At 40.8% G+C, this 25,680-nt stretch overlaps 2 protein-coding genes across 2 annotated transcripts in view; one reads left to right on the top strand and one right to left on the bottom strand.

Annotated features, from left to right (window-relative positions):
• Nucleotides 1-16,053, bottom strand: part of LOC308090849 (beta-1,3-glucosyltransferase-like) — a gene marked incomplete at its 3' end in the record, with an annotated part of 82,419 nt that extends 66,366 nt beyond the window's left edge. The window contains exons 1-4 of the mRNA XM_080436122.1: nucleotides 15,943-16,053; nucleotides 13,967-14,016; nucleotides 13,561-13,597; nucleotides 2,418-2,527 (exon numbers count right to left, since the gene is read on the bottom strand). Coding sequence (XP_080292248.1) covers nucleotides 2,418-2,527; nucleotides 13,561-13,597; nucleotides 13,967-14,016; nucleotides 15,943-16,003 — 258 coding nt within the window. The 5' untranslated portion in view covers nucleotides 16,004-16,053. The remainder of the gene's footprint in view (nucleotides 1-2,417; nucleotides 2,528-13,560; nucleotides 13,598-13,966; nucleotides 14,017-15,942) is intronic.
• Nucleotides 16,054-17,448: 1,395 nt separating this feature from the next.
• Nucleotides 17,449-25,151, top strand: LOC308089978 (uncharacterized protein). Its single transcript, XM_080434976.1, has 4 exons — nucleotides 17,449-17,601; nucleotides 21,279-21,435; nucleotides 22,373-22,573; nucleotides 23,306-25,151. The coding sequence occupies exons 2-4, from the start codon at nucleotides 21,381-21,383 to the stop codon at nucleotides 23,425-23,427; spliced, it is 378 nt and encodes a 125-aa protein (XP_080291102.1). The 5' UTR covers nucleotides 17,449-17,601; nucleotides 21,279-21,380; the 3' UTR covers nucleotides 23,428-25,151.
• The last annotated feature ends 529 nt before the right edge of the window (nucleotides 25,152-25,680 follow it).

Below are 25,680 nucleotides of genomic sequence, written 5' to 3'. Positions count from 1 at the left end.
TGAAGCAGGGACCCCCCAACCAATACCTGTGGTATAACATTGTGTTGCAGATTAAACTTTTTCATAGATTTCATAGACTTCTTTGTCAACACTATCATTGTGTAGTGTTGTGTTGGCTTCATGCTAATGTGTATTTTCAGACAGTTAACCACTCAAACCCCACCCCAAAAAACAACATCTTTGCTGAAAATAGCCGATCTACAAGCTCACAACGCCTTGCAGCGCGAGGCGTTGTGAGCTTGTAGATCTGCTATTTTCGGCTAATGTTCCCCTCAGAATAGGGATGCTAGGGTTCAAGTGGTTAATGTAATCACACAAATATGTGACGGCACCCCCTGTAGTAACTCCTGAGGACCCCCTAGGGGTCCCGGACCCCCTGTTGAAGACCCCCTGCCCATACACTACAGCCTTCAGCCATGGCCGCTTCAAGCAGGACACAGCTGTGATACACCCGACCTTTCTTCACCCAGGTTTGGGACTGTCCACCGAACAACGTGCCTATGGCTGCACTCTTCAACCATGTCCTTCTTTGCCATCACAGGCTGCTACACACACACACCTCCCACACATGGGAGCAGCTTACATGCACAGCTTTCTTCTGCTGGCACCGGGGAGCAGTGTTGCCAGAGACAAGCAACCAGGGTCTATGAAAACAAGCCCAAAAGAATCGACTATAACACATGAGGGGCCCTATTTTCAAACTTCTTTGCCATTCTTTACTATTTTTTAAACATTTTCAAATAGTTCAACTAGCCGATCTACATCGACACGTCGTGAGCTTGTAGATCGTCTATTTGAACTATTTGAAAATGTTTTTAAAAATAGTAAAAAATAATGGCAAAGAAGTTTGGGGATAATGGGTAAGGTACCGGCGAAAATAGGGCCCGAGCACTTTAGACCTATAGACATCGGGTAGTTGAAAATAGCAGATCTACAAGCTCACAACGCGTCGCAATGTTGGGTTGGTTGTCACAGTGCTTATTACAGCCAAACTAGAGGGCGCTGTTTCACCATGTTGATATCAGTCATGTTACATAACATCAGCATCATTTCTACCTGGGAATTTGTTTTAAGACATCAAAGACATTGATGTGAGATGAGATTTTGTATTTTTTAGGTGTCGGAGTAACTTTTTATTTTGGTGTTGGTTTTGTAGGAAAGTTTGTAGGATATTAGACATTTAAAAACAAATCAGTTGTTAGAAAGAGGAAGTCAATAGCTTCATTAAGATGACATGTGTCATTGGCTAGCTACAGCCAAGTGTTGAAAGTTTGTCACATGGTCAGAAGGGGTTAGTTGTCTCAACTAACCCCACGCCCTTTTCTGGTGTGACAACCCCATCCCAAATCCCATTGATTAACTATAGGGACAACCAACCCCGTACATTGTGACAAGCTACCCCGGTATGGGGTTGGTTGTCACAATGTGTCAAAGTCACTTTGATGGCTAAGAACTTCCTGATAGAATAAGTTAAGCCGAAAAAGGTTATACCCATTTCAAGCCAAGACCTTAAACTTCCTTCTAAAGTGGGAGTGATTATCATCAGATGTGTTGTTGATAAGTAATTCAAGTCAGAGTAAAAAGTGTGACAACCATTCCCGGTCTCCCCTACTTGACATGAAAATGTTTGAGAAAACACTGGTTATAAAATTAGGAAGCAAGCCCAAATAACCAACTACACTTTAGAAACAAGCCAAAAAAATCAATGCAACCCGCAACTACCAATATTTCCAAGCGACTTTACAAGGGAAAAAAGCCCAACGTCAGAAAAAGCCCAAAGCAGACATGGCAACACTGCCAAGGAGCCGGACTGGGGGGCACCTGAGGTGCTTTGATCTTTTGTTCTGACAGAAAAGCTGGATAGCGGCCCAGTCTATAGTTAGGGACCAGCCTTTCAGTGAGTTATTCAGTAGCTCCAGTAATAGGAGCCAGCATCGTGTTCTCGCCCCTCCTGTTTTTGTGAGAGCTGGCGAGAACTTCTGGGAACTCAGATTGGCATTATTTTAGCTTGACAAGATTTATGTGGGGGGGGACTGCAGTTCTTACCTGTGAGTTTGATCATCAACACAGTTAGAAGTAGTGGTATAAGTAATAGGCCTATACCAGCAGTGGTGGAAAAAGTACTCACATTCTTTACTTAAGTACAAGTATCGTTACTGCAATATAGAAGTACTCTGTTACAAGCAAAAGTATGGAATTCAAAATGTACTTGAGTAAAAGTACAAAAGTATTGGCATCAAAATGTACTCAAAAGTATCAAAAGTACTCATTATGTAGAATGTCTCATTTCAAGTTTTCAAATGTATAAACAAATCTTTTGAAAATAGCAGATCTACAAGCTCACACCGTGTCGCATCGTGAGCTTGTAGTGTAGTGTGTAATCTACCTGGTTAATATTAGTAGTTATAGTAAACTACCTGTCCTAGTTGGGTCGCCTGCTGTAGAATGTCCTCCTTCCTCTGTGTGGCCCGACGGGTGTGGAAGGAATTCTTCTGGCTTTGGACCACCAGCACTACCTCCTCCAACCCTGAGAGAGAGAGACATAGAGAGAGAGAGAGAGACACAGAGAGAGAGACACAGAGAGAGAGAGAGACAGAGAGAGAGAGAGACTTATCTTTGTTATTTTGATGAAAAACATGATTGATTGATTGAATATTTTATTAGGCAAAAAATGTAAAACAGCACATTTAAAATACTTTGTCTAACAGGTCCGTTCATAAAAGTCCTTGCGGACTTGTTTCCAATGAGGGCCTTGGTAATTAATTCATAGGCATATATAGTGGCACCACAGTTCAAATATCATTACAAAATAAACAGCCAAAAAATATATATAACACTATGTACAACAACAAAAAATAAAAAAGAGGGGGAAAAAAAATATGTACAAGAACAGGGGGGGGGGGGGGGAGGGTCTGCTGTCTAACTGGAAAATGGTACTACCTCCACCTTTGGCCTCCTGAAAGGTGATTTTTTTAAGGCTCTTTTAAATGAGCCCAGCGAACTGCATTTTTTGAGGGATGGAGTTAGACTATTCCAATCCTGGGTGGCAGTGCTGTAGAAGGAGAATTTGCCCATGTTTGATTTATGGGTGGGTGGTACCAAATTGTTGTTAACGCTCCCTCTGGTATTGTGACTGTGGGTGTCGCTAACCTTTTGGAGGTATTTACTCAGATATGCGGGAATAGGGGGCATATCGGGCAAATTTGCATTTACAATTTTGAAGGCCAGTCCCATTTTTAGTTGTTTAACCCTGTCTTCCACCCTGAGCCAGCCTAGGCTGGCAAAATGGGTGGGAGAAAGGTGGGTCATGGGCCCCAATCCGAGGAGTAGCCGAATCAGTTTGTTTTGGGAGATTTGAAGCTTAGTCTTCAGTGACACTGAGGTGTTGGAGTACCAGGAGGTGCAAGCATAGTCAAAAAGTGGTTGAATCAGGGCCCCAGAGAGGGTCCTGAGGGCCTGAGGGTTGACAAAAGAGGAAACTCTGCCCATAAATTTGGTTCTCTGGTTTACTCTTTTGACCACCATCTTTTGATGCACTATTTGTTTGTTCTTTGTTCATCACTTTATGGAAGATACTGTTCACAATTATCCTTTGTATGTGTATTCTGTTAATGCTTTGGCAAAAACATAGGTCCTCTCCTGTCTAGAGACAGACAGACAGACAGAGATAAGATGCGCACACACACACACACACACACACACACACACACACACACACAAAAGAGAAAATAAAAACAGAAGCAGAGAAATACATCATCATTCTCATCTTTCCATTCCACCTTGCGTTATTTGGGAACATGGGGTCAGGCGTCTGCTGTGCATTCAGGGAAACAGCAGCTCCTCAGCTAATTCCAGACGGTGCATATGTGCTGCTGAACTCGCTTGTTTTGACTGACTGCTTTTTTTCATTCATTGGTCTATCAATTGGTTTAATCACTTATTTCACTCATATTTTGTACTTTGTCATACGGTGCTGTTGCATCGTGACGCGTTGAGAGCTTGTAGATTGGCTATTTGATTTCTCCGCCAGGCCAAAAGGCATGGCGAGAGAGTATGTTTTACCCTCCGTCCGTCCGTGTGTGTGTGTGTGTCCGTGTGTGTGTGTGTGTCCGTGTGTCTGTGTGTGTCCGTGTGTCCGTGTGTCCATCTGTCTGTGAACAGCTAATATTCTCCGGCACCGTTGGCCCGGTCGTTGCGAAACTGTGAACACACACTCCCTGGATGCCAATTCAGAACCTCTGCCCCAAGTTTTTGACATGGGCCTGTTATAGCGCCACCAGGAGGCCGATTTGTGCAAAACATTTTTTGACAGTATTCCTACAGATTTTGTCCAAAAATCTCGCAAATCGGTACACAGTATCTCTATAGTCATTAAACGAAAAGAGTCTTTCAGATTTTTCATATTCCATCCTGATTGGCTAAAATGGCTTCCAAAGTTTGCAGGAGTGCTCCGTTTTCAACAAAATGCCTCAAATCATGAACACAGCATGCAATTTCCGTGAAATTTTGCACGCATATTCCCACTATGCCGAGGAAAATTTTCAAATCAGCCTCATGGTGGCGCTATAACAGGCCGATTCATGTTTTTACCTATAACTGCACCGATCTGTGTAAAACTTTGTATGCGCACCTAGAGGTCAAGGAAAAACCTTTGCCCTGCATTTTTCACATTTGCCTTTTATAGCGCCACCAGGAGGCCGACTTATGTAAAACTATTTTTTTTATATTACTCCTTCCGATTTTATCCAAATTTCACGCAAATCGGTACACATGATCTCCATAGTCATGTGATCAAGATGGATGTGTTTTATTTTTCATATTCCATCCTCATTGGCTAAGATTGACATCTAAAGTTTGCAGTAGTGGCTTGTTTTGAACAAAATTCCGCAAATCATGAACGCACCGTCCGATTGCGGTCAAACTTTGTACGCACATTCACACTATGTTGAGGAACAAGTGCCACCCTTTTAACATTGGCCTGTTATAGCGCCACCAGCAGGTCTAATTTAGCAAAACATTTTTTTTACACAAAATGCCTCAAACCATGAATGCAGTGTCCGATTGCCGTGCAAGGCCTAAGAACAAATGGCACCCTTTAAACATTGGCCTAATATAGCGCCACCAGGAGGCCACAATAACCTACCTGACCTGGCGGAGACCTTGTTCTAGTTTTAACTAGTGGTGGTAAAAGTACTCACATTTCTTACTTAAGTAAAAGTATAGATACTGCAATGTAGAAATACTCCGTTACAAGTGGAAATAAGAAAAAAGTCCCCCCCCCCCCCTCTATGTTGCCTAAAACTGGATAATTGATTGAGGTCATGTGATCAGTGACATACGCAGGGTGTATTTTTGGCTCCGCCCAAAAGTACACCCTGCGTATGTCACTGGGGGGGGGGACTTTTTTCTTATTTCCACACAACAGCTCTAAGGTGTATTAAAGACATAGTTCATGTTGAGAATGAGTGGTCTTCCCCTTTAAAAGTACCAAAAGTAGAAAGTATTCATTACGCAGAATGTCCCATTTCACACGTTTTCAAATGTATACAAATCTTTTGAAAATAGCAGATCTACAAGCTCCTATGCGACGCATTGTGAGCTTGTAGATCGGCTATTATCAAATGGCCGAAGTGTATATAGAGCTGAAGTGGTCAATGTATGTTTTATAATAATAATCAAAATCTACGAAGTAACTAGTAACTAAAGTTTTCAAATAACTGCAGTGGAGTAGAAGTAAAAGTATAGACAATTGGAAACACTCCAGTAAAGTAAAAATACCTCAGAATTGTACTTAAGTACAGTACTTGAGTAAATGTACTTGTGTGTAAATGTTTATGGTTATGTCTGAGACGTAGTGACATGGCCGTGTTCCGCCGGCCGGCCCTCCCACAAGCCAATTTTAATATAGGAAGGATGCTAGCCTTAGTCTATAATGACATGCTAGCCTTAGCCTATAATGACATGCCCAACATAGGGACGCAGAGTTGAAAGTGGTTACATGATAACAAGCCTTAAAGTAATACAATGCAGGTCCACAAATAACGATTTTTAGCAGCCTCTGCTGGTCATTACCGTCACTGCAGGCCGTTCGTTTATTCCTGCGTTACCCAGAATTCCATTTGTTTTCACCGGTAGACGGAAGCGTTTCAAAAAGCGTTCTTTTCATTGTTTTATACTATCTGTGGATCGTTTCTCTTAGCCAGTGGAGCTTTAGTTACCGTGAGCTGTGTTTTCTTTTGCTGTTGTTTTTCAATCTTCAAATCCTACAATCTCTTAAAAACAGCGTGAGATTCCTTTTTGTTATTAGCGTGGTAGTTCCTGGCCAAACAGGAAACCGGTGCGGTAGTTCCTGGCCAAACAGAAAACCGGTGCATTTCCGTTTACGTTTTCCGGCTGGATGACGCCATTTTCGCGGGAATGACAACCCTAGCCACCGTTTCAATAGAAAATATAATAGAAAAGGCTTTCGGGGGTGAAATTCATGGAGTGGGTGTTGTGAAACATTTGCCACTCACAAAATATATACAATTTTACTTTAGTTTTGTTGAAAAAGTTACCTAGTATTACTTTAACATCTCATCACAGTTTTTAACAGATTCCATTATGAAATAGCCACATCGATAAAGGCTTTTTTCACCAGAAGAGTGCCTTGTTTTTTTTTCATTTGTTGCATGTTTTCAGTCCCCTACCAAAGTGTAGCGAAGCACCTTCCAGTGTTGATTTCGTCAACTAAAACTATGACGAGAAATGTTCGTCGACTACCTTCTTTCACTGACGAAAACTAAATAACAACTAAGCTATGATGACTAAAACTAAGACTAAATATACTGACCATTTCGTCAACAAATAAAAACTAGACCAAAATGTTGGCGAGGGACTAGTGGAGAAGAGATCCAGTAGAACTAAAAGACAAGTCATTTTATGTTTGGTTGCGCTCTGAAAATAGCAGATCGACGCGTTGTGAGCTTGTAGATCGGCTATTTTCAGCATGCAACCAAGTGTAAAATCAGCCATTACGACGACATCAAGGCACCGCCAAAATATTTTTTTGTCGACTTAATCAACTGTAGATTTAGTCGACTATAATCTTATGATATTTAGTCGACTTAAACTAGACTAAAATATGACTAAAACTAAATCAAAATTTGCTGTCAAAATCACACTAGCACCTTCGCTACACTTTTTTTTTAACTTCCGAGCACCCAGACCCTTTCTTTTTTTCTGAAGCCTTAACATCTGTTGTAATGAATGAAAGTGTTTGAGCGTATGGTGCATGTAAACATTTTTCCACTGCTGCACTAGATCCCAATCTGATTGCATACAGGGCCAATAGGTCAGTGGATGATACTGTGTCTGTCTCCACTTCATCTTGCAGCATCTAGAGGTGCCTGCCATCTACACGCTGTATTAAATGCTGAGCTACTGTATAGTCAATGAAAGCAATCATATACAATCAATGATTTCAGTCAATAAAGTCAACGCAAAAAAACAATTGAGGGAGACCAATGTACACAATTGCTCATCATTTTCTGCCCGAGGAAGAGTTCTTGTACAAAAAATTAGTTGTTGAGTAGGCTAGTCTAAGATTTTAAGCCAATTGTGTTTATTTGCGTAAACAAAAATGGTAAATAAATACATAATAAATAGCTGTTTTAAGGCATTAAAACTATTATTTTGCATTGTACAGTGGTCGCTCTCCTCAATTGTTCTTTGCATTGGATTTTTTTCCTCCTTGGGAAGCCATAGCACTCTCCACTTTTTTTGGGTGGCAGTCAATGAAGTCATACACAGTAAAATCTTCAGTGTTAATTCATACATTGTTTAAATCAGAAAATGTCAAAGTGTACAAAAGGGTTACATTTGTACACTTTCAGAGTTAAACTAACACTCATGACTTTACAGTATAACTACGTTTAGAGAAACAGCTAAAACGAAGACACTGAATATTGGTAATTGGTCCAAAAAGAACGTGCAATATTAATTGCGTTCAGGTAAACCATGATAACAGACGATAAACATATTTCAAAATACAATGTGAAGAAGAGGATTCCAACACATCAGCATCAAACAAATAATTGTTTTAGACTTTTCTCCCCAAACGAGGGAGCCAAGGGACAACAGAACAAGAGAACTTGTTCTGGACCACAATGGAAACTATAAAAAGTGCTCCTCGGAACACAGGTCTCCGCCAGGTCAGGTAGAATCGGCCACCTGGTGGCACTATAACAGGCCCATGTGAAAATTTTAAAAAATTTGGGCAGAGGTTCGGAATTGGCATCCAGGGAGTGTGTGTGCAAAGTTTCGCTGCGACCAGGCCAACGGTGCCGGAGATTAGCTGTTCACAGACAGAAGGACGGACGGACAGGGTGCAAAACATACTATCTCGCCACGCCTTCGGCCTGGCGGAGACAATAAGTGTTTCATTACAATTTATGTGCACAACCTCCTGGGTTGAAGTTATACTTTGTTGGAACTTGCATTTATTTTTTACCAAAATCAAATCAAATCACAACCACAGAAGCTACAGGGGAGCAGAGAATGTAATCAATTTATCAGGTACTCCTCTCACAGACATTCACATTCAAGATTTGTCTCGAGGACTTTCATTTCCTCGAGTGATTTTGATGTCAAAGTTGATCTTTTTCCATTCTACAGAAACCAACATTTGAAAGCATGGTACAAACAAAGTACACCCCTCAGCTTTCTTGCCAGGATAGCCACTCTTCCTCTACACATTTGTCATACTTCTGTTTGTTGTGCAAAATGCCAACAAGCGTACAATGTACTCAAGAAAATTAATCCATTTAGACCTGAGGACAAAATGTCTTCTAAATCAGTAGTTTGCTTTCAGAAAAACGTATGTTTCTATATCGGTGGTTCTCAAACTTTTTCGTGTCAAGGACCTCCCAAAATGATATGCATTAGGCTCGCGGACCCCCACCTAAAAATATTTTGTTCCGGGCAGGGACCTCCAGGGGCAAAGATTTTAGTTAAATATATATATATTCAAAGATTTGCAAAACCAAAATCCCCAATTTTTCAAAAATAGCTGATCTACAAGCTCATAGACACAAAGTGACGCGCTATGAGCTTGTAGATCTGCTATTTTTGAATAGCCAATCAATAAAATAATGGTTAAAGTGGTTAAAATGATGCAGATGCCTTCCTGGTTTTAATGGGTTAAAAGGAATTGGGACCTGATTCAATGTGATGAGACCTTCCTTACTAGAGGTAATCCCATGAACCCCTATAGTTTTTACATTTAAGAGAGCACCAACTAGGGCTGGTCAATTAACGAAAAGATATATTGAAATAGATCACGCCGCATAGTGACGCGCTGTGAGCTTGTAGATTTTAGATCTGCCATTTGCACGGTTTTTGTTTTATTTTTTATAACCCTTTATTAATCGGAATCGAGACAAAAGTTTGAAATAATCGTGATATTGATTTGAAGTCATAATAATCTTTGCTTCTGGGGATTCTACAAATGTCTTCTAAACAGTTTTTTTTTTAAACGTATGTTATCATATAATATCAGTGGTTCTCAAACTGTTTTCATGTCAAGGACCACCCAAAATGATATGTATTTGGCCGCTGACCCCCCATCTCAAAATATGTTGTTCCAGGGACCCCCCAGAAGCAAAGATTTTAGTTAAAAATTTGATTCAAAGATTGCCATGAGCTTGTATATCTGCACATTTTTTTATAGCCAAATAAATCTTAAAATGACAAGAGATGCGTTCCCGGTCTTAATGGGTGTAAAGTTAAGTCAAAAGGCTTTACCCATCCAGTGACTATGTTACATATCAATAATCAATCACTTAATCAATTTTAACACCACCCATGTTATATATTCTTTGTTGTTTTAATGCGATGCCTTTCATGTAGGGCGTACCAAACGACGCCTGCAGGATCACTAGGCTGGATCAAAACTCTGATTATGCAATAGTGAAGCACTTCAGGGAAGCTCATGGTGGTAAGTCCTTCTCAGCTATTGGTATTGATTGATCATGTACAGGGGTCATCACCATGCTAGTCTCGCGTAGCCAGACTCTCTGAACGCTATATAGAGTCTGGAACTACAACTCCCGAAATCCGAGAGAGGAAGCTGGCACTTCCGTTCACGAAAATATATTTTAAAATATCTTTACATTTTATTATTTTATTTCCATTTCTGCTAAGCAGCAAGCTAAATATACTTAGATGATTTGTATTTATATTAGGGTAAATTTGCGCGACTGTAAAGACGAAACGGAAGTGGGGAGGAGGCTTCATATCCGGTTTATATTCTAATCATGATCAGAGCTTCCGAGTCCCAGACTGTATGACCGGAAATATTTGAAAATTGTGGGAGGCAACAGTCTGGGAGATGCGAGACTATCACCATGCTGTCTTGTGGTGGACATTTTGGTCAAAATTCCATTTTTGCGACAGACATACAAAATGAGTGGACAATAATATTACCAGAAACACATAAAGAGCTAACCCTGAATGACCATATAACAGGTCTATAACTCTGAGAGTGCACAAATGGAACCAAATGGACCCGTAAGGGTCCATTTGGTTCTGTACACTCTCAGAGTTCTGTACACTCTCTGGTTCTGTACACTGGTTCTGTACACTCTCAGAGTTATGGTGGTTGTTGCAAATAAAACATTTGAGAACCAGGCATTAGTACTAGTAGGACTCCTAATGTACCATACATAGTGTCATAGTAAATCAGAGTCATACATTTTCTGAAGAAAACCTGGAGACTGACATTCAGTAATTGGGTCTTATGGTCAAAATAAGAACATTATAACAAATATTGCCACGGACAAGACCAAGTCTTTGCCACGGACACATTTGTCCGTGTATGGACAAATTGAGGACCACTCATGTTCCTCTCACCATCAGAAGAGCGAAGGTGATCTATTATCCAAATGGAAACCGGAAGAGTGGGCACCAGAGAACTCTGGGCACTATTCTTTTTCATCACATACATCTACCGGTACATACATTTCTAACTTCCATTTCTAACTTTTTTCATTTTTCATTAAATGTTTTAATGCCATTTAAGGCCTGATATTTCTACAATTGCTACAAAACCTGTGGATAGCCAGTCATTATGGGCATTAACAAGAGGGTGAAGGGTCAATGTAGGTCTGATGATGATGTACCGTGCCTGTTTAAATCATGTATAATTGTTTTCAACAATTTTCCAAAGAATGCATTTTTTATTTCACATTTTGGGAACATTTGCCAATTTAAGGTTGAGGAGAAGGTGGTGGTGTGGCAATTCTGGCTTTTTGGTGCATTTAAAAAAAATGTATAGCATTTACTATGATGTTCTTTTGACTTGTTTGTATTCTTATACTGACCTCTAGTGGTTATTTTTACATGTTTTCTAGGCCACCTTTGGGCTCAAACACTTTGGCAGATTTCTTTTGCCAAAGTGACTGACATTAAAGTTTTTTGTTGTTTTTTTTACCTAAAGAAGAGTGTCTTGGATTCATTTTGTTTAGCCAAAGCATATATGTTGCAAAAAAGTAAAATGGAAAAATATGTCTTGAAATATATTGTTGAAAAAATAAAAGGGCACAGTCAGTCACACACACACACACACACACACACACACACACACACACACACACACACACACACACACACACACACACACACACACACACACACACACACACACACACACACACACACACACACACACACACACACACACACACACACACACACACACACAAATGTTGAGGAGGTGGGGATCACTGAGGGAGATATCAAATATAATGTGAAAATATGCTGTAAATATTCATTTACGTTTTCCTATGGGATGCATCATGCAATCCGCTAGCCCTGGTCCAGAGCGTTAGTGAGTTCTCTCTAACGCCCTGCCAGGCGCTCGGCTCTGCTCATAGACAAGGAATTCCACTGACCTGCGAGGCAGTGGAATTCAATACAATCAATCTAAATTACCATTGACCAGATCTGTAGAGGGCGCAGTGGAGTGAATAAAATAATTTCCGTCTGGCGGTCATATTTTATTTTCTGCCCAAAAATTGTATTTTACAGAGAAGGTGGGGTGCTGAGAGGCTTTGCACCTCCGAAAATAGACCTTCAACAACACAAAATATTCTTTGTTTCGGTGAGTAACAAAGTGGTTTTGTTTATTTGTACTACAGCCCTCGCAGGCCAGTGGAATTCCTTGTCTACGAGTAGAGCCGAGCGCCTGGCAGGGCGTTAGAGAGAACTCACTAAGGGCAGGTACACACTGTAGGACTTTTAAAGTGGTCGGGATTCATCTGATCGTTGGGCATTACACACTGCAGGAGTTTATTTCTTGAAATCGGCTGTCATATATCGTTGTGGTTCACTATAGATTGATCCCCGACCAGGGATTACACACTGTAGGATAGTTCACTAGGATGCTATCCAGGATCAGACCCAATACATACATTTGTTTTTATTCCAAGTCATTTTAATTGACGTCTCCCGTGATGCGTCTCTCTCTTTCTCTCTATCTCTCTCTCTCTCGTCAAGTAGGCTACGCAGCACGCACGCAGTGTTGCCATGTCCGCTTATTATAAGCGACGTTGGTATTGTTTTTCTGTAGAGTTGCTTGAAAGTGTAGTTGCTTATTTGGACTTGTTTCCTAATGTTGTTTGAACCAGTTGTTCTCAAACATTTTCATGGCAAGGACTCTCAAATTCTGAAAATAATATGTTGTGCCATTGACCCCCATACAAGATCTGTGGATTTGGAAAACATTCGACAATTTTCAATTTTTTTCAAGATGTTCTTCTTTGAAAATAGCCTATCTACAACGTGACCTGGTAGATATTTTCAAAAAAGTGCTCATGTTGCCTGTCGCTTGTTTTCATAGATCTGGTTGCTTATTTCTCTGGCAACAACAAGGCACGGGTTCCCGAGTGACAGACATGCTTCACTCACTCACTCACACACTCACACACACACACACACACACACACACACACACACACACACACACACACACACACACACACACACACACACACACACACACACACACACACACACACACACACACACACACACACACACACACACTCTCTCTCTCTCTCCTTCAGTTTTATAATGTTTAACTTAAAACAGGACTGGACGGTAATATTGTGGGGGAGGGTCTGTTTGTTGCTGTTTGGTCAGGTCCATTGATCCTCTCCTAGCCACGGTGGCTGCTGTAATGTGCTCTCATTGGCTGTGGCGCTGATCTACTCGCAGACTCATCTCAGACCCTTTCACATTGTATGATTTTCAGTCTGGGACAGACCTGAATATCTAACGAGGTAGTTATTTGAAAACGGTCGGAAAGCCATCGCAGAGCAGATGACCGCGGCCAGATCGTCTCGCAGAGCCTTTCACACACAGCGAGCATTATCTCACCGATCAAAGGCCGATCTGCGTCAGATCGGGAGGTTTTGTCGGCGAGCGCCAAAAAAAGTCGCGGACAGCATAATCGGACCAAATATCCTGCAGTGTGTACCTGCCTTAACGCTCTGGACCAGGGCTAGCAATACGCCTACTTACCACCAGGAGGACTGTGTGCAGTGTGACTCTCTGTTGCCTGCAGTGACAACAACAATGATATGTCTATCATTTAGAAAGCAAAACAATATCATCATCATCCTCATCAACTTTCTGGCAGTGGATGTCAAGGACCCCCAAATTCATATTGTGCCAGGGACCCCCAGAAGAGAAAATTTGCATTTCTAAATCATTCAAAATTGTCCCAATAACTATTTTTCAAACTTTTTCAAAAAATAGCAGATGTACAAGCTGTCAAGCTTGTAGATTTGCTATTTTTGAATAGCCAAAAGTATAAAATATTGTTAAATATTGTACATGTGTCTTGTATTACAGTTATTCCAATTCACCCATACACACATAGGCCTACTGATAATGCACAATGGACTCATTTGGAGACCATACTTACATAATTGTGTTGTGTGTCTTTGCCAGCAGCCCCGCAGCAGGAATAAAGACCTGGAGGAAAGATGAACTTCAGTCCATGTGGGGAGTTATGGCAATAAATACTGAAATAACAGGATTCACTAATTATCTAGATCTACTGTATCTATAAAGTAGCAAGATAATTAGTGAATCCTGAGTGGTTCTCAACCACAATTTCAAATAATATAAGAGGCAAAGATTATTGAAAATAGCCGATCTTCAAGCTCACAACGCGAGGCGTTGTAAGCTTGTAGATATGCTATTTTCACAATATTTATCTTCCATGTGCTTATCAGGGTGGAGGGTTCCCAGTTCAAATATCATTATGATTTGGGGGGTCTCGCGGCCTGAAAAGGTTGAGAACCACTGGACTATTGCATGTCTTCATAAGGATCCCTGGCTTATAAGCCAAATATGCCTTAATACTGTATATTATAATTGTCCTTAAATATTGTATTTATTTTAGAAATAAAATCGCAAAAAACGTCGCAAGTTGATGATGTCATTTGTCCATGTGTGGTCTAGCCCTATGGAATTTATGGAGATAAAAAATGTTTTTTATTTTAAAATACATTCCATAACATGGACAAATGACATCATCAACTTGCGACAGGCATTGTCCCTATTGACTGAAATTAACTGTTTCTAAAATAAATACAATATTTAAGGTGTTTTACATTTTTTATTTTAGTTATAGAGGGCAATTATAATGTATTAAGGCTTATTTGGCTCATTAGCCAGGGATCCTTTTAACTAAGACAGCCATGTTGAGTACAAATATTATTTTAAGAATGTTTTCTCATTGATTTAAGGCTCAATTTACCCCAACCCCACTTGCTCATCTTACCCAGATAATACCCAAATTCTGAACAAATAAATGGTAGGGTACATGTAGCAGGACAGACCATCTGATCTAGTATGCTACAATTATACTGTATATCAAGAGCTCAATGAAATCATTCAGTTCATATTCCAGAAACAGTCATTCTAGTAGCCCTGTTTATTCTGTACACTCTATGATCAAAACCTAATTCATAAATTATACTACTACATGATATTAATGATTTTTGGGTTCCTGGACATATGGGGTGGCTGGCTCATGTTACTCCATACTCCAAAACAATCTGTATTACTAGGTTAATTGTCTGTTATTTATAACACCTAAAAGCCACGGTCCAGCACGTGGGCGAACCAAACATCGCCACGCATTTCAATGAGCGAGACCCCTTCAGCGTGGGGACAGACCAGCGTTGTCGGTCTATCCCCACGCCCCGCACGCCCCGAAACTACCAGCCTGACGTCAGCGGTCACGCTCAGTTGCTACCTGGGAATGGGTAAACAGACCCGCTTGACTCTGTAGGTTCCCATCCCTGAAACATAGTGCAACTTGTTCCTGGTTTTGGAAATGTCTCCATTTACAACCCGTATATCTACATAAAAGCTCAAATTTCTAATATAAAGTGCTGACCCAACTACCATGGATGTAATAAGTTAAAACGCCTGAGTCTAAGTACCCATATCTTCCGTATTGTTCAATAAAAAGCATTTTAATCCAATCGGTGACCATTTCCCCAAAATGTCCTTCATGCTTTCAACTACGCGACCTTATCGGTTGGGAGGTGTATTGCACTCTGATACATCATAACTCTATGAGAAAAATGGCCACCAATCGGATTAAAATGCTTTTTTATTGAACAATACGGAAGATACAGGTACTTAGACCCAAGCGTTTCAACTTGTTACATCCGTAGCCGTGTGGTCAGCACTTCATATTTGAAATCTGAACGTTTATGTAGATGCACGGGATGTAATTGGAGAAATGTCCAAAACCAGGAACAAGTTGCGCCATGACGCTTGTGACAGACGAGCGTCCATGGCTATGTAGGTTCCATGTCTGTCAACATTCCATTAGCTGCTACTAGCTGCAGCCTGTGCTGTGGTCTAGAACCGTCTACTTACCAAGCAGCAGAAACACAGCGACACGGTTGCAGCCGATAACCATGTTATTATATGGTATCATGGTTGCTTGTAAGTGTTGCTTTTATGGAAGCCTAGATAATGACATTATGCATGGTGGACCGCTGTCTATAAGTATAAGGTAGCCAACAGTGTTCAGCAACACGCTCTGAGAGAGAGAGCCTTGTCTCTGTTGCGTTGTGTTATGACGCCCTCCTGTGGCCAAAGAATGATGGAGCAGCCTCGTTTGAGTTTGAAGTGCTTTTAAATCATAGAGTTATAATGGTTTAAATGGGCTGGACATTAATTCATGGTTTAAATCATAGAGTTATAATGGTTTAAATGGGCTGGACATTAATTAATGGTTTAAATCATAGAGTTATAATGGTTTAAATGGGCTGGACATTAATTAATGGTTTAAATCATAGAGTTAATGGTTTAACTGGGCTGGACATTAATTAATGGTTTAAATCATAGAGTTATTGTTAGCAGAGCAACACAACAGCGATCTGCATGTGTACCACAATACTTCAGTGAAATAATATAGACGGAGGAATAAGGAGGACAAGGAGACATCAGGCATCATCTCAACCCATTCACTTTGAACTAGGGCATATTTATTAAGTCACTATTTTATAGTGTCAGTAACAAGCACTTCCTGTTGTGCGCTTCAAAATAAGAGTATACATACAGATACAATGGAGAGCATATGTTAACAGTTATAATGGTTTAAATGGGCTGGACATTAATTAATGGTTTAAATCATAGAGTTATAATGGTTTAAATGGGCTGTACATTAATTCATGGTTTAAATCATAGAGTTATAATGGTTTAAAAGGGCTGTACATTAATTCATGGTTTAAATCATAGAGTTATAATGGTTTAAATGGGCTGGACATTAAATAATGGTTTAAATCATAGAGTTATAATGGTTTAAATGTAACGTTTATTATGTTAATTTGATTGTTTTCTTACAGGTTTAAAAATGTACCCTATAAGCAATGGTTTAAAGTAACTACATTTACTCAAGTACTGTACTTAAGTACAATTTTGAGGTATTTTTTACTTTTACTCCTCTACAATTATTTGAAAACTTTAGTTACTAGTTAGGCTTTGTAGATTTTGACTAACATTACAAAACCACTTCAGCCCTAAACTTCGGCCATTTGAAAATAGCCGATCTGCAAGCTCACAATGAGCTTGTAGATCTGTTAAAGTTGTTTTTTAAACTATGTGAAACAGGACATTCTGCATAATGAGTACTTTCTACTTTTGGTACTTTAAGTACATTTTGATACCAATACTTTTGTATCAAAATGTATATGTATTATGAATTCCGGACTTTTACATTGCTAGTATTTATACTTTTACTTAAGTAAAGAATGTGAGTACTTTTTACACCACTGGTAGCATGATAATGGAGGGAGGGAGGAAGGGAGGAAGGAGGGGAGGAGGGAGGAAGGAGTATTCAAGTATTGAGACTCAGCCCACAGACTGTCATCTATTCCTCCAGGCAGCAGCAGCTCTATTATCAACTGACTGGTGAAACTGCAGGACTTTTAACTGTTCAACAGAAACAGCTGCTTTAGTTTATCTTAGGATAACCTGGACAAATAGAAGGGCAAGTTGAACCATTCAACTAATGTTTGAATTCTACTGATGGTAAGTCTGAAAAATGTCCTTAAAGCTGTTTCCTAATCTATCCTTTTAATCCATATTTACAGAGACATGAAGTTTAACTCAATTCAATGATGTTCTGGCCCAGTTTTGGGGTTTATTTTTGCCAAAACGTTTAAGCTTTTACCAGATTGGGCTGTTTGAGATGCAGACAGCAGCAATCTGTCAAACTATACTGGGCTGAATCTGGGGATTTATTAAGCTCAAATTGTGCCACAATTAGGCTGTTATTACAAGGACGGGGCTTTAACAGTGAACAAAACAAAGTCATTTACTGGAATGGATGTCAAAGTCAAGTACATGCTGTAGATCTGCATTTGTCACAGTTCTGTCACAGTCTGTATTTAGTAAGAACAGGTGCGTGCAATCTAGAAAATGAAATACAGTAGTAGCCTAGAGTTCTGCAAAAGCACTTTCTGGGTGCCACTGTGTTTAGATTTCAATATCACCAAAATGATTCCCATGCATGCTACTGAAATAAAACTATCTACTAGGATACCATTTGTGTAAATATTTTTCTATGTAACAAGAAGATGCAATTTGTAGAATAAACAGGTAAACGATGTAGCCTACAATAGGCCTATAGATATAATTACACAGAAATAACTAGGTCCTATATCAACTGGACATATTGTAATTCATTTTGTGCATCGTTTAAAGTGCAAATGGCACGGCTTCTGTAAAGATTGTCCTGTACACAGTAAAATCCTCAGTTTAATTTAACTCAGAGTTAATACAGTGGTTAGTTTAACTAGGAACACTCAGGGTTCTACTGAGTTTGTGCCATTTTTGTATGTAAAGTTTATGTTGTATGTGTCAATCAGCTTCAGTGTAATTAGCTAGCATCTCACCAGCAAACCCACTGCACTTCTTGAGTCAAAACTATACAACACAGAGGAATGTACCTCCTCAGCTATCGCTCTCTCTCTCACTCACACACACACACACACACACACACACACACACACACACACACACACACACACACACACACACACACACACACACACACACACACACACACACACACACACACACACACACACACACACACACAAGGTCACAAGGCAGGGGGAGAGCTGTCCCTTGTTATGTGACAAGGCCTCCATTCAGCGCAGTCAGACAGTAAACACAGGACATGAGCTGTTGTTTGTCTCTCTCTGTGCTTCAGGAGGGTTAACCTCACAATGTCATCCATCACATAACTCACCACCACACTCCTGACCCAATAGCTATAGCATTAGTAATGCCTGTGGGTCAGGTGACTTATTCACCTCCCCAAATGGCTCGTTGTTGTTGGACAAAGTGCATTACTGTTTATTTGCTGGATGGATTATACTCAGATAATGTTCTGGTGTTGTTCAGCAGTAAGGGGTATTTGCAAGTCAATGGCGGAGGGGGGGCCACTGCACTGCACAAAAAACACACACAAGCACACACACACACACACACACACACACACACACACACACACACACACACACACACACACACACACGCACACGCACACGCACACGCACACGCACACGCACACACACACAGTTATTGTTCTGACAACGCATCGCGTCAGGTCCCAAAGGATCAATCAGTGTGTTCAAGCTTTGGTACCCAGCATTGGCCAGGTTATTGAATGAGAAATAGGCTCTCTCTTCCTCCCGAAACCAATATTTGTGTCGCGATGCGACGCATTGTGAGCTTGTAGATCAGCTATGTTCAAAAGATGTTTATACATTTTAGACATTTGAAAACTTCTGCATAATGAGTACTTTCTACTTTTGGTATACTTTAAGTACATTTTGATACCAATACGTTTGTACTTTTACTCTTTTGAATTCCGCACATTTACTTGTAACAGAGTATGTCTACATTGCAGTAAATGTGAGTACTTTATTCCACCACTGGTATCCGGGATTTGCATGTTTGGAGTACAACAATATTACTGACACGGTTGCTAAGCATCTCATGTTCTGGGCACACTGCACATAACTCAATATAATGTCCTCCGCGGCATCCATCCAACCCATGTCAGTCAGCCAGGGTCTCGTGTCTCATACTGTTGGCTCAACAGCATGACCATAACAACAAACACAGAGAGATGGTGATGGTTTTGTTTTCGTCCTCCTGACCGCACGACCGTCTGACCAGCACCAACCACCAGACCGTGACTCACTCACCGTCAGTCCAATTTGAGCAATTTAGCTGATACTCTAATCCCAGCGGGACGCCACAGGCACCGCATGAGCATAATAGAACGTGTTCATCAGAGTGAGATTTCAGTGGTAGTCATCATAACGGAGTCCTTGCACACAGTCCAGGACCTAAAGCCGTGGTTGTTGGGAGAGGCCTGCTGCTTCTGGCTGGCTGGCTGGCTGTTCTATCTGTTCTTGGACCCCTACTATTCTCCATTTACATGCTGGAGTTAGGTCACATCATCCGCAAGCATAAGCTTCGCTTCCACTGCTATGCGGATGATTCATAAATATATGTCCCAACCGCTGGAAGCTTGGATGGTCTAAGGCAGTGGTTTTCAACCTTTTTCATGCCAAGGACCCCTAAAATGATACACATTTGGCCGCGGACCCCCATTTGAAAATATTTTGTGCCAGGGACCCCCAGAAGCAAAGATATGCAAACCTTTTCAATGTTTTTCAAAAATAGCAGATCTACAAGCTCATAGCGCGGCACTCGGTGCCGTGCTATGAGCTTGTATATCTGCTATTTTTGAATAGCCAAAGCTAAGTGGTTAAAATGATTGTGACGCTATGTTAACTAATTTCGCTGGGGACCCCTGGTACCCCCCCAAGGACCACTGGCGGTCCCCGGACCAGTGGTTGAAAACCACTGGTCCGGGGCCTACCTAAGGGCCTACCTCGCTGACATAAATTCATGGATGTCACAAAACTTCCTCCAGCTGAACACAGATAAGACTGAGATGGTTCTCTTCGGTCCCCAAAATCTGACAAGCCTCTTAAAAAGACGACCTGGGCAGCCTATCCAGCGCGGTGAAACCGGTCGCCAAAAATCTAGGTGTCTTCTTGGATTCTGACCTCACATTCAATGTCCAAGTCAAAAAAGTCGTCCAAACCTGCTTTTATCAACTTTTTTATCAACAGAACCATTGCAAAAATGGATACGCTATGGAACACCCTACCCTTGGCAATCAGAAAAGACAATTCTCTGGAATCTTTTAAATCACTTCTAAAAACACATCTGTTCATTAAAAAGCCTTCCCAGGGCCCTATAGGTCACCTCTTTCATTAACATGGAGGAGGGAGGGAGAGAAGGAGGTTGTGTGTGATGATAGACCAGAGCTCGATCAGTGAGAGAGAGAGAGGGGGGGGGGGGCAGCGAGAGAGGGAGGAACGGGGGGGACAGAGGAGGAGGAGAGAGCGTATTTCTCATTCAATGACCTGGCCAATGCTGGGTACCAAAGCCTGAACACGCTGATTGACGCTTCGCTTTGGGACATGAAGCCATGCGTCGTCAGAGCAATAACAAGCACTTCTGCCTGTTGTATGATAAAACTATCAAGATTGCAAGATAGAAACACAACTCAAAGGACACTCACTTGGGTCAAAGACATTCTCAGTGTTCTGTGGGCAGCTTCTGGTCTTTAGATTCTATCGTTAGTTTGAGCTCATCTGTTTCGCTTTCTCATCTAGATTGATCCGGATTCATCCATCCAGAGAAAATAACAGCCTCCTTGTGGTCCTTTCCTCTTTCTGCCTGTTCATCCCTCTGTCCATTCATCCTTCCATCTCCAGATGAATATTGATAACCCTCCTCCCTACGGCCCATCGGCCCCTGGCTTCCCTCAAGGTACCGAGACCCTCAGCGTCAAACTGCTTGTTGCATTCCTCACTATGGGCCCTATTTTCGCCGATGCCTTACCCATTATCCCGGAACTTCTTTGCAATTTTTTTACTATTTTTAAAAACATTTTCAAATAGTTCAACTAACTGATCTACATCGAGCTTGTAGATTGGCTATTTGAACTATTTGAAAATGTTTTTTAACTGCTGTTTTTTCTGCTCTCTGGATCTCTGACCAGTGACAGTGTCGATTTTGTCGACTAACAGTATGACGAAAAATGTTGGTCGACTACCTTTTTTCAATGATGAAAACTAAATAAAAACTAAGCTATGATGAATAAAACTAAGACTAAATAAATTGACAATTTGGTCAACAAATAAAAACTAGACTAAAATGTTGGTGAGAAGAGATGTTGGCTAGTGGAGAAGAGATCCAGTAGAACTAAAAGACAAGTCATTTTATGTTTGGTTGTGCTCGAGTGTTGCGCTCTGAAAATAGCAGATCTACAAGCTCACAACGCGTCACGCTGCGACGCTTTGTGAGCTTGTAGATCGGCTATTTTCAGCATGTAACCAAGCAAGTGATAAATCAGCCATTACGACGCCATCAAGGCCTGGCATACTGTCGTCGACTAAATCAACTGTAGATTTAGTCGACTATAATCTTATGATATTTAGTCGACTAAAACTAGACAAAAACGAAAACATCTCAGATGACTAAAATATGACTAAAAGTAAATGGAATTTTATTCAAAAGACTATGACGAAAACTAAATCAAAATTTGCTGTCAAAGTCAACACTGCTCTGACCTCTCCTTGTTTTTTCCTGCTCCTCGTTTTCTGATCGCTCTTTTTATTGCTTTTGGCATCTAGCTGTTCAGATCTCTCAATGTTTTTTCCTGCCTCTAGCTGTCTGACTTGACTTCTCCTTGGTCTATCACCAGGCTACAACCCCCAGCCCGGCGTTTATCCCGGGTACCCCACTCAGGGCTACCCCCCTGCCACGGGTTACCCCCCACCGGCCGGGTATCAGGGACCCCCCGGGCCATACCTTTCTCAGCCAGGTTACCACCAGGGCTACCAGGGTGGGCCCCCCGTTGGCCCAGCGTATGGCCCAGCGTATGGAGTCCCGCCCAAAAATACAGGTACGATATACGGTCAGGTCATCACTAGGCCTCTGAGACAATGGACCGTACATTTATTATTATTATCAGTGGTGGAAGAAGTACTCAGATATTTTACTTAAGTAAAAGTAGCAATACCAGAATATAAAAATACTCTGTTACAAGTAAAAGGCCTGTGCTCATAAATGTTACTTGAGTAAAAGTACAAAAGTATTGGCATAAAAATATACTTAAAGTACCAAAAGTAAAAGTACTAAAATGTTTGAAAATAGCAGATCTACAAGCTCACAACGCGTTGCGATGCAACGCGTTGTGAGCTTGTAGATCTGCGATTTTCAAATAGCCTAGGTATAAAATAGGGCTAAAGAGGTTAATGTATGTTTTATAATGTAATAATCTATATCTGCAAAGTAACTAGTAAATAAAGTTTTCAAATAAGTGTAGTGGAGTAAAAGTACAACATTTGCCTCTGAGATGTAATGGAGTAGAAGTAAAAGTATTGAAAATTGGAAATACTCCAGTGAAGTAAAAAAGAAAAAAAATTGTACTTAAGGACAGTACTTGAGTAAATGTACTGATAGTTACTTTCCACCACCGTTTATTATTGTATTATGGTAAATGTGCAACATTGTAATGTCTCTCTGTCTCTCCCTCTGCCCCTAATCCATCTCTTTCTCCCCCCACTCCATCTCACCCTTTCTGCCTCTCTCTCCATTCCACCCATCCTCCATCTATCCCATGGTTCCCACACAGTCTACATGATGGACAAGCCCCAGGAGCATCACAGCGGTATGATGGGAGGAGGCATGGGGACGGCTCTGGCCGCCTGCTGTGCAGCTCTCAGCTGCTGCTGTCTGATGGACATGTGTCATTGACCTGTAGCCTATAACGCTGACCCCTGACATGCTCGGACCCCTCCTCCCAACCCCCCCATTCTATAGAGCACCGAAGTCCTGACGTCACTCGTTCATCCCCAGGTTTGCGGAAGTAATTTCTCTATGGAGAATAACATTGGGTCATCTTAGAATCGTCTCATATAAGAATTGTGGTCCAAAAATAAACACCGCGTGTCGGCGTTATTGTCAGGGAGGAGGTTCTGTATCGTTTATGATAGTCAGTCACTTATATTTGATACAGTCTGTTTCTGGTGAAAATGTAACTAATTTGGCGGAAGTAACATTAGCGTTTTCTCACCGTCAGTTGATGCTTCATATCCATAAGAGTCAACCCGCCGTGGTCATTTGTTTATTTTTGGAACACAGTTCTTATTTGACGCGATATTAAATACGTCTATGGGATTCAGAACGGGGGTGGAAAACTGCGAACCAGGTAGACAAACAAAGGATGTGTAAATTACGTCAGACTTCGGCGGTCTATTGTATAATGTAATGTAATGTAATGTAATGTAATGTAATGTAATGTAATGGCAGACTTCTCATGATGCATCAGGGCTAAATTCCAGTCAGTCAATATAGGAACCTGCCTGTTGAAAAGCCACTTTGATCAAGAGGTGTAGACATAAAGTAGCTGTTTGTATAAATGTTTCATGTCATATTTGATACAGTAACTCACCTTTGTGCCTTGTTGAGAAAAGTCTGCAATAAAGAAAAGACAGGAATATGTCACTTATACGGTACTTCACTCAGGTTGTATGTGAAGGCCTGGTCACTGATGAAGGTCTGTTACACCTCCTGAGTTAAGTTAGCTTGTCATGGGTTTATACAGTAGTCACATGACTGAGGGAAGATAGCTTTCACCAAGCTATTGAAACCGCTATACTATACAAGTATCACCTGCATACACAGCTGGAAGTAGGAGGAAGATTCCTTAATTTTTTTGAATATTTTTTATTTATTTGTTTATTTGACAGGGACAATACAAAAAAAAACAATGAATCAAGTTATAAAACATGAGACCGTTGCATTGTACATGGGGTTTATAGCCGAGGCTAATTTGCGACCCCAGTCCCTGGTAGAATAGAATGAATAGAATAATGAGACCAGTAAGTATCTGTTCTAAAGGTCCTGTGATGTAACAGTCTTGATGCTTTGGGCTGTGTGCTCTCAGCCAGGATAAAGTTTGACAAGGGTTAGGTGAAAATGAGGCCGAGATAGTGCAAAAAGGTGTAATCAGACCTGTTTTGAGGCATTCTGGTGAGTCCTTGTAGGCCTTCATTATGTTAGTGAAACAGAGATAGAATAGAAAGTGACCTAATGACAGTTGTGTGTCCTCCATTATGCTCTGCCACCAGGTCATTTAGCTAATTAGTCCCCCACCTGCTCTCTGGTTTTAGGTGTGCTAAATCGTTAAATCATCTGGTGTAATGTTGGTATGGAATAAAAACCTTAATGCACTAATACCACACAAAACCTTGCTCATCATGCTACGACCCAACATGACGTAGCCAACCAAAACATGGAGGAGAGGCCTATTAGAATTCACAATTTATGTTTTTGTAACCGCTTAAAACAGTGGTTCTCAACCAGTGGTCCTTGAGGGGGTTCCAGGTGGTCCCCAGCTAAATGATGGAGTTGGTGACCAAATGGACCCTTTATAGATCTTTAACTCTTGAGAGCGTAAAATGAGCGTAAAATGAAAACCAGCGTAAAATGAAACCAAATGGACCGTAAGGGTCCATTTGGTTTCATTTTACGCTCTCAAGAGTTAAATTATAGTTAAACATCTGCATGACTTAATTAAAGAATTGTTCTTTTGATCAACGTTTGCCTGTTATCTCTCCTATGGTACCAACATCAATACGATCAATACGTCATGGAATTGTGGACAAAATCGTATCCAACGGCAACAAAATATTCAAGTCTTGGGTCTGAGAGGCTAAATCTCATCAAATGGTGATGAATCCGTGGCTCAAATGCAGAATAAATAATGGACCTTGATATGAAAAGGGTTGAAAACCACTGGCTTAAAAGACACCTGTATGCATCACACCTGTCGAACATTAATGGCTATTGTTGGTTGTATATTTGTTAAGATTGTTTTGCACAGTTCTGACGCCTGCTGTCTGTTGCAGTGACACCTAGCTTTATCAATATTAATAAAACTATGATGTTGAATATCACTGGTTATTATTCATGTTTCAGTGATGCTGGGAGTTGTTGGAATTGTAC

This window comes from Gymnoscopelus braueri, assembly GCF_963280865.1.
Source record: "Gymnoscopelus braueri genome assembly, chromosome: 8".
NCBI classification, from domain to species: domain Eukaryota; kingdom Metazoa; phylum Chordata; class Actinopteri; order Myctophiformes; family Myctophidae; genus Gymnoscopelus; species Gymnoscopelus braueri.
The sequence above is the reverse complement of the archived record's forward strand: the minus strand, read 5'-3'. Positions and strand labels throughout refer to the sequence as shown.